This window comes from Trypanosoma cruzi, genomic scaffold, assembly GCF_000209065.1.
Source record: "Trypanosoma cruzi strain CL Brener 1047053517037 genomic scaffold, whole genome shotgun sequence".
In the NCBI taxonomy this organism is placed as follows: domain Eukaryota; phylum Euglenozoa; class Kinetoplastea; order Trypanosomatida; family Trypanosomatidae; genus Trypanosoma; species Trypanosoma cruzi.
Genome location: NW_001849315.1, coordinates 1 through 15,689, shown reverse-complemented (window position 1 = coordinate 15,689; position 15,689 = coordinate 1). Strand labels below are relative to the sequence as shown.

Here is a 15,689-nt window from a genome sequence, read left to right as displayed (position 1 = left end):
TTTCTGTGCGTCATGCTCGAGCTTTTTCGTTAAATTACAAAAGCTTCATGTAAATAAACGACGACGGGTGTGCCGCAAATGTTTTGAATTTCTTTCAAAGACACCGCAAGCTACAAATCCGTCCTGTGCTAGTGCTCAGAGCCACCATAAAGAGTTGAACAGTGTGAATGCTTGTAATTGCGAGTCCGATCGTTTGACTACTGAATCCGCCCAGGCAACAACTGTTGTCTCTTGGACGCCACGAAGAGGAGAAGATCGAAATACCGCAGGTACATTTCCCGACGAGGAGAATGCTGACGATACTGATTTGGATGATGACGACGACGATGTTTCTGCTGCTGTTGCAGGTGTATATACTCCTCTATGGATGATGGCCAACACACCGGTAGCCTCCCCTTTCTTGCTGCACCACAAGACAACCTTCGGTATTCAGAGGGCTCTGACGTAATTCATGTTCTTATTTATGTATCAGCCACGAGGTGTCAGGTGATTTTAGTTACGGTGAGTGATGGGGAAACCGTGTTGATGCTCGCTAAGCGTTTGGTGGATGTGCACCTCAGGTTGGACAGTGGATCTCTCAGGTCGATTAGAACGGCTGAGAGAGAGATTTTGCTGCAAAAACTGAGGTTCTCAAGTGAATCCATTGTTATAGAGAATGAGGCTAATGCGAGTGATGTGGCATCTCATTGTAAACACTTGGTTCTTTCGACTCTGTCTGTTTCCGGGCTGCAACATGCGCACGATGATGACCCTATTGAGGGTTTTTTTTTTTTTTCCGTAGCGAACTCTGCAGTGAAAATAAGGACGATATGATATGTTATTTGTTGCCTTTTTATTTTTACTTTCACGTGTTTTTGTGTTTTTGTAATTTCCGCGTGTGTTATTTGTTGGTGTTTTTTTTTCTTTTGTCTCCGGCACAATTTGCAGAAAAAAAAATATAAATAAACGCTCACGAAATCGACAAGAAAAAAATGACCCTCATTTGGCTGCCGTCTTTTTTTCTTTTTTTTGGTTTTAAAAGAATTTTTTTCGTTAAAAAACTGTGGGTTTTCCCTCGTCTGCGTTCCCGCACTCACGGAGAAACAAAAGGAGGGGAAAAACTTATGAATTCCTGTCCTTCTAATTGAAATGCCAGTCCGCCCTCCTGTGGAATACGTGAGTGCTCGGCCTTGCAATCCGCAGCGTTCAAAACATCTCATATTTATTGATTTGCAGCGTTTTTAGTTGTTTTTTTTTAGAAACTTTTTGGAACGAATGTGCGAGTTGTGGGGGCGAATTTTGATGGTGCTGCGCGGGAAGGTGGCGGCTGCAGTTTCTTTCTGTCGTCCCACCCGCCTCCTTCATTGCGCTTCACGCGGTGCAGGGGAGTCCGGCGGCTAAAAGGGGCACTAAATTAAGGCAGCAGCTTTGCTACTTTACGACGAGTTTGGCTATTCTCGATTTATTTGTCTGATGGCTTTTGTTGCGTGTGCATGAGTGCTGGATAATTTTTCTTTGGAGCGCGTTGATGCAGAGCGATGTGTGATTAAATTGTCTTCTCCCATTTTGTTGTGTTTCCCTCCTCTCACATTTCTGAGGAAAGGACGTCAACGACCTCATCTAAGCAGATGTTCATTTCTTGTTTCTTTTTTTCTTTTTCTTCCTTTTACGTTTGAAGAAAATGGACGCTTCCGCTTTTCTGAAGGAGTTTAAGAGGGCGAGGAAGGAATCTGGCGGCAGCGTTCCTTTTGGTGGCGAGGAGAGCGCGGGTGCCGCAGGTGTAACAAACGCATTTTCACAAAACGCAACAACAAGTGGACGGATTTTATCTCCGGATGACTCGGGGGAAAGTGAGCAGAGCATCAGCGATCGTGAAGGCGAAGATGCGCCGCCTTCATATCTCTGAGAAGCAAGAGGCAACGGTGTGATGCATTTTGGCGGCGCACGCAAGAGGGAGGTTTGGGCCGTACACGCGAGTCTTTTACGGAGATAAAAACGTACCGGACGAATCAGTGTCTAAAGACGGACAGCAGCATCCCCAATGCGACAGTTCGGAGGGCAACTCACTCCATTCCTTTACGAGTAGCAGCCAAGAGGGGTGGCGCGTCAACCGTTAATAAAATACGTGATGAGCTCTTGCGGAAAAAGAACTCTCTCAATCAATCATTGGTGGTGAGGGAGCATACAGGCGGTTGTTGTGCGGATGATTCTCGGGAGTGTGCATTGAGCACAGGCGCTGAGGACTTTCTTGTCTGTGTAGATGATCTTATTGCCCCTGAAAACACGACTATGGATCAGTCTCCTTTTTTTTGGTTGGGGATCGTGCGGCACAACTGCAAGCCAAAAATGAGGGTGATGTGGCCACAGCCACACCGAAATATTCCACGGAAGAGCAGCAGTCTTCTTCACTTCCTCCTCTTCCTCCTGTTGAGGTGGAATTGTGCCGTGAGAAACCCAGGACTGAAAGAGTGAGTTTGTTCGCTCGAGCAAAGATGTACTCTAGTGCGACTGCCCCTGTTGTGAATAGGGAGTCAGAAGTCTTAAATACGAGAAAGTTTTTGAAATAATTAGATTCTGACGAGGAGAAACCAATAACTACCACCACAACAAAAAATGGATTCTTTTGAGATAAATTGGAGTTCTTTCAGTTTCTATTCATGTGCTCATTAGGGAGGGGCATTGAGCATGATCTTTGGGTGCGGTGGGATTTTGGCATCACCGGAGTCAATTTTTTGTGTTCCATTTATATTTTCACGATGTTGTAGAATGGAGGAGAGGGGTGAAGAAAAGGAAAAAGGAAGAGAGAGGTGGTCGCTTGACATGGATCGTTTTATTATTGGATCCCCAATTGGTGAGGGCCGCTTTGGCGTCGTTCGTGCTGCAGTTGTTAAGGAATCTGGAATGCCAGCCGCAATCAAATTCGTCACAACTCCACGTCTCGATGAGGGTATTCCGCATCCCACAGCGAGGGAACTACTTGTTGCAATGCGATTGGTGCATCCTTTTGTTATTCGGACATATGAGGTAGTTCCGTGTGGCTGCTCCTTGGCGTTAGTGATGGAGCGTTGCAAGACTGACTTGGCAACAGTCCTCTCAGGGAGAACTGCCAGCAATCCTCTGCCCGCGTTAGAGGCAAAGTCTTTGTTTAAAATGCTTCTTTTGGCGTTAGCGTACATACACAGCGAAGGTGTTCTTCATCGAGATGTGAAACCTTCAAATTGTTTTTTGACTGCGGAGGGGGAACTACGCCTCGGCGACTTTGGACTCAGTCGTGTATGGGATACGGAAGCATCCATGACTCACGAAGTCGTTTCGAGGTGGTACCGAGCTCCCGAGTTACTTCTGGGCCAGCGACACTACGGACCCGAAATTGATGTGTGGTCATCAGGGTGCGTATTTGCGGAACTTCTACGAGGGTACAGTGGTGCTCTTTTTGCGGGCGATGGAGATATTTGGCAGTTGTCACGAATATTTGATGTATTAGGGACACCGACGCCCACATCGTGGCCATCGGCGGTGCTGCTTCCCGATTGGGGAAAGGTGCACTTTGAGCCGAAGCGTCCTCTTCCTCTCCGTGAATTTTTCCCGGATGCCTCTGAATGTGCATTGGATTTGTTGCGAAGGTTACTTTGCCTGGATCCCCAAAAGCGTTTGACTGCGGCTGGCGCCCTTCGTCACGCCTACTTTAGTGAATACCCGACGTGAAGGTCCATGGATAAAGGGACGCGGGGGCTATATGTGGTGTGCGGGGGTGAAAATTGGAATTGCTCATATAAATGCGTGCTTATTTTCCTTGACAATCCTTTTTGGTTGTTGTTGTTGTTATTTTAATGGGTTATTATTATTATTTTGATTATTGTTTAAATTTATTTTTATTTTTTAATTATATTTTTTATTTGTTCTTGTGGATTTTTAACTGTGAAGCCCAATTTTTTGTCCAAAGTAAAAGAAAACTAACGCGTGTGCGAGAGAGAGAGAAAGAGGGTGACGAGCACATATCTAACATAATAATGTATCGTTGCTTCCATCATTTCTCCACGTTGCCACTGGCGTTTGTACGACGGACTGCTGCAAACATTTACGTCAATCGCCATATTGGACCATCAGCGGCAGAATCAATTTCTATGCTTCGAATAATTGGCAAAGAAAGTCTGTCGGACCTCATGACTGCTGTGATCCCGGAGAATATTTTGCGAAGCCCTTTAAAAGAGGCTCCGGCGATGAGCGAGCAGGATGCCCTTTCGCTTCTCCATTCACTGGGTTCACGGAATAAGGTATTAAAGAGCATGATTGGGCAAGGATACGATGAGCCAGGGCACACCACCTGTAATGCTTCGTAACGTTATCGAGAATCCTGCATGGTACACCCCATACACTCCTTTCCAGGCTGAAATATCTCAAGGCCGTCTAGAGTCCCTGTTGAATTTCAGTCCATGATTATAGAATTGACAGCTATGGATTTGGCAAATACATCTCTTCTTGATCAAGCTACTGCATGTGCTGGGGCAATGTGCCTTGCCTTTCATCATGGTCGAAAGGAGCGCATGACCTTTTTTTTATTATCGAGGGATGTCTTCCCATCTTGCGTAGAGATGGTGAAAACAAGAGCTGAGCCCCTTAAAATAAAGGCCGTTGTTGGTGATCCAAATTTTATTGATTGGAGCGATTCCTCACCTTGTGGAATTTTGGTACAAACTCCAGATGCCGTGGGGATGCTTCATGATTTTACGACACTGTTTGAGAAGGCAAAGCAACACGGTGTCGTCAGTTGTTGTGGGACGGATTTGATGGCTTCTGTTCTTCTCAAACCTCCGGGAGAAATGGGAGCCGATGTTGTTTTGGGATCTGCCCAACGTTTTGGTGCCCCACTAGGGTTTGGGGGCCTCACGCCGCATTTTTTGCTGTCAAGGAGGAATTTAAGCGATTGATTCCGGGTTGCGTCATTGGTATAAAAGTAAAGACTCGACGGGCTGTCCGGCCACACGCATGGCGCTTCAGACGCGGGAGCAACGTATTAAGAGGGAACGCGCCACATCCAATATTTGTACTTCGCAAGCTCTCCTAGCAAATGGTGCGGCATTTTATGCCATTTATCACGGCTCCGAGGGCTTGAAGGAAATTGCGAGCGAAATGCACAGTAAAGCCAAAATACTTTCTGTTGGTTTAGAGTCTGTAGGGCATACAGTGGTCAATGGTACATTTTTTGATACCATCACCGTAAATTTAAAAGGTATAACGCCTGAAGACTACGTGACATGCTGCGTGGAAAAAGGCATTAATATTTTGGTTGATTATAGTCATGGCACCGTCTCTATATCGGTGGATGAGGCCACTACCGAGGGCCATGTAGTGTCTCTCTTGGAGGCAGCAGGGCTAAAACTTCCTGTGATAGGTGTCCTTTCAAAACTCGCGGAACAAAAGAGAGCAATGCCTTTGCAAATGTTACGAAAACATGTCTTTCTTGGGCATTCAATCTTTCAAAAGTACAAAAGTGAGAGTGAGCTTATGCGGTACATTCACCGTCTTCATGGAAAAGATTATGGTCTCATGCATGGTTGTGTGCCCTTGGGTTCTTGTATCGTGAAACTTAATCCAGCTGCCGCCATGTTTTCCTTGTCGTGGTCAGAATTTACCAACCTTCACCCTCTTGCACCGACGGAGCAAACGCGAGGATATAGTGCGTTGTGTTTGGATCTGGAGCAGAAAATAAGGGATATTACCGCTTTAGATGCCGTGTCGCTTCAGCCAAATAGTGGTGCTCAGGGTGAATATGCTGCTCTTCGTGTGATCCGCTCGTATCATAATTCAAAAAAGGAGAGCCATCGCAATGTTTGCTTGATTCCAGAAAGTGCTCATGGCACAAATTTTGCTTTGGCTCTCTTGGCAGGGACGGTGATTGTAAAGATAAAGTGTTTGGCGGATGGAAGGATTGACATGAAGGATTTAGAAAATTCTTGCCAAAAGCATACAAAAGAATCTCTCGTGCATTATGAAAACGTATCCGAGTACGTATGGTTTGTTTGACAAGTAAATCTTGGCCATTACTTCGATGGTGCACTACGATGGAGGGCAACGTTATATTGATGGTGCAAACATGAATGCCATGGTGGGTTACACAGCACCTGGATGTATTGGGGGCGATGTGTGCCAGTTTAATCTTCACAAAACGTTTTCAATTCCTCATGGTGGTGGTGGGCCAGGCATGGGTCCCATTGCTGTTCGTCAGCACCTGGCTTCATTCTTGTCAGATTCTGTTTTTATTCAAAATGTTGGTGGTTCCCAGCCTTTTGGTCAAGTCTCTCAAGCAGCATACGGATCGGCGTCTATTCTTCCAGTTTCTTATTTATTAATGTGGATGCTTCGTTCACGGGGTCTCAAGACATGCACGGAGTATGCGATTTTAAATGCCAACTATTTAAAGAAGCGTCTTGACGGCCACTGCCCAGTTCTCTTTCCAGGGGAAAACGATTTCTGCGCTCACGAGTTTATCATAGATTTAAGACCATTTAAAAAAACAGCACAAATTGAAGCAGAAGATGTGGCGAAACGACTTATGGATTATGGCCTTCACTCACCTACCCTGGCATTTCCTGTTGCGGGAGCACTCATGATTGAACCCACAGAGTCAGAGTCAAAGCGGGAGTTGGATCGTTTGGCCGATGCAATTATTTCCATTCGTACCGAAATTGCATCCATAGAGGAGGGTGAAGAGAGCACAACGAACAACGTTCTCAAGAATGCCCCGCACACGGCAAAGTGTGTCACATCAGATGATTGGGACAGACCATTACACCCGGAAAACTGCTGCATTCCCTTCGAGCCATTCACACACCGAAAAGTTTTGGCCTTCAGTTGGCCGCATCGATGGAAGCTATGGGGACAGAAACTTGATGTGCAGTTGTGCATCGAATAATTTTTGTGAGTAAAACTGTTGCAATGGGAGGCAGTATTTTTTATTTATTACCAATTTTATATTTTTATTTGTTTCTGCATCCATTTCTTGGGTGATGGAGTGTTTTGGGCCTATTTGTGTCTGGTGTGATAAAACTGAACAGGGGGAGAGGGATATGATTGTGTGTGAGTGTGTGTTTGTCTGTGTGGTCGCAGAATGATTTTATGGTCTTATTCTTTATCCTGTCAAGTGCTCTTCTTTAGGATGTACAATAATTCCAATGCGAAGATGCTTTGCCCTTGCAATCGTCTGGATTTTTCCTGCTTGTTATTCCGTTTGTTAATACTGTTGTTGATTTGTGAAGGTAAAGCTTTACTGCAACCATACAAATGCATGTTTGTGGGATTTTTTTTTTGTCGGGCCAAAGGTGAGGGGAACTCAGGCGTCTGCCTTTCCCTCACTGTCGTCAAGAATATTTCCGGATACTCATCACGCAAACGTCTCAGATGTAATTTTTTCCTCAGTTTTGAATAATGTCTCGCACTTCAACAACCTCCAGCTTTGAGATAAATGGGGGTTACGATGAGAAGGAAATTGTCTACACACTTTTTTTTTTTCTGTCTTTTAGTTTTTGTTTTCTCTTTTTGCTGTTAGAAAACATTGAACGAGAGGGTTTGCTGCCCTTTTGTTTTATTTGTCCTCTCTGCCGGACGACCAGTTGTACACCGAAGTGCTCCCCGGCACCTCAGTTGTCACTGCCAATCGCATGCGCCAACTTTCCGTTGCTTTTTTGCATTGACGCAATTATTTTTATTTATTTATTAACTGAAGCCATTCTGTCCGGCGTGTCACTTTGGTTGGATTGTGTGTGATTGCCCGCCAACACCATCAAACAAAACAGGCTGAAGAGTTTACTTATTTAAACGCCATCCTGCGCGGACGTATTTTTCTTACGTTCTGTTGGGCACTCAAACAGCGAGGTGTCCGGAACTATGCGTGCGTGGAATTCTTCCCGCCATGTGAACTGCGGGCAACACCGAGGGGCTGCCACTTTGACTCCACAGGGTTGTTGCGTCTCTTCGCAGGGTTGGCAGGGAAATTCCATGCAGCCAGCTACTGCTGGTGTGTCCCCAAATGTTGTCACTCCATGTGAAGAATGTGCTTCAGCGAGTGAGGGTGTTGATTGGGTTTGTGTGCACTCTGATTCTGTTTGCTACTTTGTGTGGGCACGCAATACTTGAGTGGTGGTAAAATGGAGCGGTGCGATGCACTGCTGCGTCTCGCCCATCGTTGAGAGCACGATGGTGTGGTGCACATTGTGGTGCTGACTCTGCGATGTAACTGCGGCCTCCTATGCTGCAATGGTGGTGGGTGAAGGAGAGTGTTGACCCGCGGCGGGACGGTGGCATCGTGCCTCCTTTATTTTTATTTGTGAAGGTGCACATTTATTACTAGTGTTAGTGATAGGGAAAACAAACAGACAACGTGAATTAGACAAAATAAAATAGAAAAGGACGATAATGTGGCGGTGTTGTGGTTGGTTGCACGTTGCTTTGCTGCGGAGGCGGTGGGCCTTGATTGTTTCACCGACAGGCGTTGCAGTGCGGCTGCATGGCGCACCGACAGCCCCGCCGTGCGAGTGCCACGCCCAACGCCACTGGGACAGCGGGACGAAACAGCCGCGAGTGTACTTTGGAGCCAGCGGCACCTGCTGGCCGCAGTTGGGCGGTGCGAGTGGAATGCTTCACCACACGGGTGTTGTGATGGCACCTCGAAGCGGCATCCCCGGCGATGGTTCCGACGCTGCAACTCGCAGAGGAGTGGAGGCGCAGCAACCGAAGTGGACCATGAGCAGCAGCGTAGAGGACATTCTGCTGGGTGGAGACACTCTCAGCACCGACATGAAGCTGAACGATTTTCTTCGGAATTATGTTGGCGGCAGGGCGGCCGTTGGTGAAGACCACAACGTGACGATGCAGGTGTTTCTTCAGGAGCCGGATGCTTACGTACAAAACCAGCGGCTTCTTAGAATTATTTTTAATTTAACAGAGTACCAAGAGCTGAAAATACTATTGGAGGCTATCAATAAACTTCATCACGAGGGTGTTGTCTCGCTTGAAGAATGGAGGGACTATGAAGGAAAGGATACAATCACTCCTTTTCCAAAGGCAAAACTAAACAGAGTTCTCACTAAGGTACAGACAGAAGAAAGGCTAATAAGAGCACAAGAAATGAAATTTACCATTTCCACTACGATCGAAGAAGTACTGTTTAAAGGAGGAGTCCGCGTCAATGAAAAAAAGCTGAACGACTTTCTTACGAGGGAATTGGATGGCAGGGGCGTTGTGGCCACCAATCGGAGTGTTTTGCTTAAGGAGTTTTTCAAGGATCCCAAGAAGTATATCCGTGTTAAAGGAGTATTGAGCGAAATACAGGCAACAGATGCTTATGCGAGGATGGAGAGGGCTGTAAGGGGCGAAATAATCTTCGAAGAAGATTTAAGCAAGCTTTACAAAAATGGTGTCAGCAATCTACTTGGGTGGTCAGAAGCTGCTGCAAACGTAAAAACAACTGTTCATAAATTCACTAAACAATCCTTGGATGCAGCCCTTGAGGAGGTGAGGAAACCAACGACGACGATTGCAGCGGAGAAAATGGAGGGATTGTACGAGTCTGTGTACAATGCGAGGTGGAGCCATGTGGTGGAACTTCCCGACGGCGAAGAGCAAAAGAAAACAGGAATGGAGGTGAAGAAGGGGAAGCCGATACACTCATGGACGTACAAGGAAGTTGGCGAAAGCTTCGAAAAGGATGACGCTGTGCGAAAATCCGGTGAGGAAACTCCCGTGTTGATGGTGCTCACCTCGGACAAGGGATGGCCGTACACGCTGAATGTGCTACATGGGGCTGGTAATGACTTTTTTGTTAACTCTGAGGTGGAGCGAGTGTGGCAGATCGTCCTTGACGATCTAACCAAGTGGTTCAGCAACTTTGATTTGACTCTCAATCCTTCGCCTATGCCGCGTGTGTTGATTGGGACGCCCGGGATCGGGAAGTCGATGGCTGCCGGTTCGTACCTTCTCTACCAGCTGCTGCACTTTGATGTCGAGAAACTCCAAGTGGTTGCCCACTGTTTTGGAAGCAAGATGTACGTGTTTGACAAAACCACCAAAACCGTGACAAAATACAAGGGTAATGCAATATCCGAGAGTGTTTTGTATGATTTGTGGAAGAGTGGGATGAAAGGGTATATTATTTACGATGTGGCAAAGAAAGGAACACCGCCCGAAACAGGTTTTGCACCCTCTACTGGATGGGGCATGATTGTGGTGTCATCGCCAGAGGTAAGCAACTATGATGAGTGGGAGAAGCAAACAAAAGCCAGTCGAATCATAATGAATTGCCCTGACGAGATGGATGTGGAGGCGATGTGTGCATGGATGAAGCGTGATGAGACTAAAGAGAAAAAAGCGGGATACTGGAAGAAGGTCAAAGAACGCATGGTTATAGTGGGGCCGATTCCACGTCACATCTTTGATGAGAAAATTTATATTAATCGCTTGGGTGCCGTTGATGGTGCTTTGTTAGGGATCAAACCTAATGATGTTGAAGAGTACTTTTCCCTGGGAGGAGAGAAAAAATGGTATTCCGAGGATCCGTCTCACAAACTTGTGAAGATCGTCCGGGCAAGAACAGTTGAAGGTGCTGAGGTATTTCTCAATGCATCAATAAGTGCTGATATCGGGTTTCGAACTGCGGACTGTTTGGCAAAGAAAATGGCTACGAAGGATATTTTGTTGCTAATATTGGGGTCGCGTGGTGCTCTTGCTTCCCAAGCTCTGGAACAATTGGGTTTGCGCGTATTCATGCATGGGGAGTTTGTCAGTGCACTAGTAAAGGAACTAAATGAGCTGAGGCCATCAGAACGTGAAGCACAGGATTCGGTGCTGAAAATAAACCGTCAAGGATACCCCACTCGCACCGTTGGATTACCGTCGATGGAGGGCGGTGTCACGAGGATTTCGATGGAGTACGGGGTGCTGTACATACCGGCGGTCCAAAACTTTCCGCTGGTGGACGGCTTTTTCTTTGTTGATTCGCCGCGGAAGACGCTGGTTGGGCTGCAGATGACGACGGCGGGTGCGCATCACACCACCGCCAGCACTGTGAAGCAGTTCACTGAGTGCCTGGCGGAATATTTTGAAGGATGGGACGAATTATCCCAAGACATGTCGTGGGAGATGATTTACGTGCAGCACGAAAACAGCACAATGATAACGAAATGGCAGAGATGTGGTCCCGTCAATCCCAAAAATTTGAGCGACGCGGAAAAAGAAATTGTGGCGTTCTGGGACGGAAAGGTACACCAATACCAGTTTGTGTTGACAACTGATTTTGTAAATAAAATCCGAGAAAAGTGAATACAGAAATCTTCTAGAAATGGGATAGGCAAGAAAATTGAAAAAAAAAAAAAAAATAGTAACAAAGTGCATTTCTTTCTGGTGAAATATATTAGGAAGTATTTTAGCGATTTTTATATGTGTGTGCCTACGAGGTCTAGACAGTGAATGCCTTTCTTTTCAGAGAACCGTTGTGATCAGCAGTGCCACACTCACCACACCCTCTTTTCATTTTATTTTATTTTATCCACCAGAGGCGCATCGTCACTAGAGGCTGTTGCGCACTACAGAGGCCGCATAATTTTTCTTTATTTTCATGGGATTTTGTGAAAAGAATGCCTGTGAGGATGGCTGGCTGCCCAAATAAATTCATATCTCGCACAAACGAGGATATCTCTTCACAGCTTTTTTCTCTTCTATCGCACGGTCTTTTGGGAGACCGCGATTGAGGGAGTCAGGGAGCCGGCAGCTGCCAGACGAAATTATTATTTTTTTTATTTTTTATTTTTTATCTTCACAACCACCCACTTTGTGATCCCCAACTTGCGGCGTTTTTTTCTTGTGGCTGGAGGAGCCCCAAAGGCCTGCCACTTCGCAGGGGATAAGTGTTTCTAATTCTAACTATGTGCAGAATTCCACGCCAGTGAGTAGCAGAATGTATATACATAGACACATTGGGGCAAACATTACGGAGAACTCACTACCTCTCCATTAACCGCTTTTTTTCCTTTTTTCTTTTTGGGTAATTACAGGATCCGGCCAGCGGCCCAGAAGATTCTTTCCTCTGTGAAGGTGTGCACTTATTTTTGGTGTCAGCGATAGGGCAAACACACAGACAACGTGAATAAAATATAAAAGGACGATAATGTGGCGGTGTTGGGGTTGGTTGCACGTTGCGTTGCTGCGGAGGCGGTGGGCCTCGGCTGCTTCACCGACAGGCGTTGCAGTGCGGCTGCATGGCGCACCGACAGCCCCGCCGTGCGAGTGCCACGCCCAACGCCATTGGGACTGCGGGACGAAACAGGCGCGACTGTCCTTTGGAGCCAGCGGCACCTGCTGGCTGCAGTTGGGCGGTGCGAGTGGGATGCCTCACCGCACGGGTGTTGTGATGGCACCTCGCCGTGGCTCCAGTGTTGTTTCCGACGCTGCAGCTCGACATGTGGTGGGGAGTGAAGTGTGGCCGCAGTCGACTCTTGAAAGTCGGCTGGATAAAGTGCTGCTAGACGGATACAATCGCAGCACCAAAATGAAGCTCAATGACTTGCTTTGGAGTTATTTTGGCGGCAGGACGGCCGTTGATGAAAGACTACAATGTGACGATGGAGGTGTTTGTTCAGGAGCCGGATGATTACGTACAAGACCAGCAGCTTCTTGAAGAAATTCTTAACTGCGTACCAAGCGCTGGAGGTCGTTACTAAGCCTCTTCACGAGGGTGTGTTCTCTCTCGGGCAACGTAGGGACTATGAAGTAAAGGACACGATCACTCCTCTTGTAAAGGGAAAACTAAACGGAGTAATCACGTAGGTACTGAAAGTAGAACGGCGGGAGGCAGAGGAAAGAGTCAGACGTACGCAAGAAATGAAATTTATCATTTCCACTACGATCGAAGATGTACTGTTTAAAGGAAGAGTTCGCGTCAAGGAAAAGAAGCTGAATGATTTTCTTACGAGGGAATTGGATGGCAGGGGCGTTGTGGACAAAAATCGGAGTGTTTTGCTGAAGGAGTTTTTCAAGGATCCCAAGAAATATATCCGTGTTAAAGGAGTATTGAAAGAAATACAGGCATCCGATGCTTATTTGAGGATGGAGAGGGCTGTGAGGGAGGAAATAATCTTCGAAGAAGATCGAAGTAAGCTTCGCGATAAAGGTGTCAACAATCTACTTGGGTGGTCAGAAGCTACTGCAGAGATAAAAGCAAGTGTTCATGAAATCACTAGAAGTTTTTTGGATGCAGCCCTTGAGGAGGTGAGGAACCCAACGACGACGGGCGCATCGGAGAAAATGGAGGGGTACTACGAGTCTGTGTACAATGCGAGGTGGAGCCATGTTGTGGAACTTCCTGACAGCAAGAAAAAGGAGATGGGAATGGAGGTGCATGAGGGGAAACCGAAAAAGTCATGGACTTACAAGAAGGTTGGCGACACCCTCGAAAGGAATGACGGTGTGCAGAAATCCGGTGCAGCGCGTCCCAGACTGATGGTGCTCACCTCGGACAGGGGATGGCCGTACACGTGGAATACGATACAGGATCTTCCTATGGACGTTTTTGTAAACTGTGAGGTGGAGCGAGCGTGGCGGATCGTCAGGAATGATCTAACCGAGTGGTTCAGCCCTCACCCTGGGACCTACTTTACGCCCAAGCAGCGTCTGTTGATTGGGACGCCCGGGATCGGGAAGCCGATGGCTGCCGGCTCGTACCTCTACCAGCTGCTGCACTACGATGCGGAGCAGCTCCCAATGGTTGCGTACGTTATTGGGAGTCAATCATTCCTGTTTGACAAGACCACCAAAACGGTATCAACATACAGGGATAACCCCAGGATTGAGGATGTTGTAAACATTTTTTTTTTTCCGTGGGGTTAAAGGGTATTGTATCTACGATGCGACATTGGCATGTCGTCAACCGTCTGCTGGTTTGCCTTGCAAGGGATGGGGCATGATTGTGGTGACACCACCAGAAAAAAGCGAATATGAGCTGTGTACAAAAAAAAATGGACGCTAGTGCAATCGTAACGAATTGTCCCGAAGAAAACGATGTGAGGGCAATGTGCATTTGGATGAAGCGCAATCGACCCCTGCAGGAGCAAGCGGAATACTGGAAGGAGGTGAGGGGTCGCATGAATAACGTGGGACCAATTCTCCGCTCCATCTTTGATAAACAGGCATATGATGACCGCATTAAAGCGTGTCAGCAAGCCGTGGATGGGTCGACCGCTTCGGAATTAGAGCGTAATTTTGGTATTGGCTGCTGTTATTCGTGTAATGACAATGACTTGTCTCAAAAGCTTGTGAAGGTTGTCCGAGTACGACGAGGAAACAACATTGAATCGCCTCTGAATTTGCTGGTATCTCCCCACCTCGAACGTGAAACTTTGTCCAGGTTGGAGAATGAAATGAAGCAGTCCGATTTTATTTTTTTTGTTTTGAGGTTCTGGGATTATGTCCCACCATATATTATTGAAAAGTATGCCGTATCCGCATTTTTGAATGAGGAATTCCTGCGTGCGATAAGACTTAAAATCAAGGAACTGAGGCCACCAGGACGACGTGAGCCACACAGCTGTGCGCTGAAAGAGCACTCGGACACGAGCTTCACCAGAAAAGAGGTTCTACCGCCACCGGAACGTCTTTCCAATCCTGTTGCTATGGACCACTGGGTGCTGTAAATACCGGAGGTTGAGAAATTTCCATTGTTGGACGCCTTTTGTTTCTCGGTGTCAAATCCGAGGACGCTGGTTGGGCTGCGGATGTCTACGGTGGGTGGGCACCACACCACCGCCAGCACTGTGCGGCAGTTCATCGAGCGTATGGCGGCATATTTTAATGGCTGGGAGGAATTATCCCGAGACATGTCGTGGGATATTATTAATGTGCAGCACGCAGACAGCACACCGATGAACGAATGGCGGAGATGTGATGTCGTCAATTGCAATAATGCGAGCCGCGCGGACAACAATGAAATTGCGGCGTTCTGGAGGGAAGAGGTGCGCCAGTACATAGCAGCAATATAATCCGGAGAATTTATGATGGGCGAAGCTCTCTGAGGTGGGGAATAACCACCGAAATGGTAAAAATAAATTAGGGAATGAAAGGGGTAGTTTTGATTTTTGGTAAAGAAATATTGTGGGATTTATATATTTTTGGATACTTTTGTGTGCATACGGTGCGGGTGCACCAGCCCCAGACGGCAGTACTGCACACAAATGCCAAAATGACCAACGCTATCGAACATAACAGTGACAGAAAAAATTAGGGAGGGAAAGGGGTTGTTTGTTTTCTGGTGAAAAAACATTGGGTGATTTCTATATAGTATGTTGATTGTGTGTGCACGAGGCATAATTGGAGAATTGCCCCGGTATGAGGGAATCATTGTGTTTGGCGCTGTCGCAGTACTACTGCATTGCCCATTTTCTTCTATTGTGCTCTAAGGCTCATCATCAACAGAAGCATCTTAGCGGGATGGACGAAGGATAAGATCTATTGAGGAAATGATGTGCTCCGTGTGACCGCATGGAGTGAGGCGCCGTGTCATGGCTGGATGAGGAATCGCTTCTGCGTGTGGCTCTTTGGGTGATTGCTCGCTCCGTGTGCGTTGTGTGCCGGCAGCGGGCTGTGGCCGTATCTCGTTGCCGTGGGATTGAACCGGAAGCGGGTGGCGGTGTGTCTCTTCTCCTCGTCGTCATTTGGTGGGTGGTGGC

The 15,689-nt window shown here is 47.0% G+C and overlaps 3 protein-coding genes and 2 pseudogenes across 3 annotated transcripts, besides 6 other annotated features; all 5 read left to right on the top strand.

Moving 5' to 3' along the window:
* Positions 1–15,689: a sequence feature (areas not merged during assembly with more than two copies in the genome that could not be assigned to a particular haplotype).
* Tc00.1047053511055.60 (hypothetical protein, conserved) lies at positions 364–813 on the top strand (the record flags this gene model as incomplete). Its single annotated transcript, XM_803294.1, has 1 exon — positions 364–813. One exon carries the CDS (start codon positions 364–366, stop codon positions 811–813), a length of 450 nt encoding a protein of 149 aa, XP_808387.1.
* On the top strand, positions 2,665–3,684 carry Tc00.1047053511055.50 (protein kinase, putative; the record flags this gene model as incomplete). Its single annotated transcript, XM_803293.1, has 1 exon — positions 2,665–3,684. One exon carries the CDS (start codon positions 2,665–2,667, stop codon positions 3,682–3,684), a length of 1,020 nt encoding a protein of 339 aa, XP_808386.1.
* Positions 3,790–3,885: a sequence feature (A-rich).
* Positions 3,990–6,905, top strand: Tc00.1047053511055.40 (annotated as a pseudogene).
* Positions 6,927–6,962: a sequence feature (AT_rich).
* Positions 7,674–7,696: a sequence feature (AT_rich).
* On the top strand, positions 8,392–11,292 carry Tc00.1047053511055.20 (retrotransposon hot spot (RHS) protein, putative; the record flags this gene model as incomplete). Its single annotated transcript, XM_803292.1, has 1 exon — positions 8,392–11,292. The coding sequence occupies one exon, from the start codon at positions 8,392–8,394 to the stop codon at positions 11,290–11,292; it is 2,901 nt and encodes a 966-aa protein (XP_808385.1).
* Positions 11,591–12,051: a mobile genetic element.
* Positions 11,751–11,783: a sequence feature (AT_rich).
* Tc00.1047053511055.10 lies at positions 12,136–15,105 on the top strand (annotated as a pseudogene).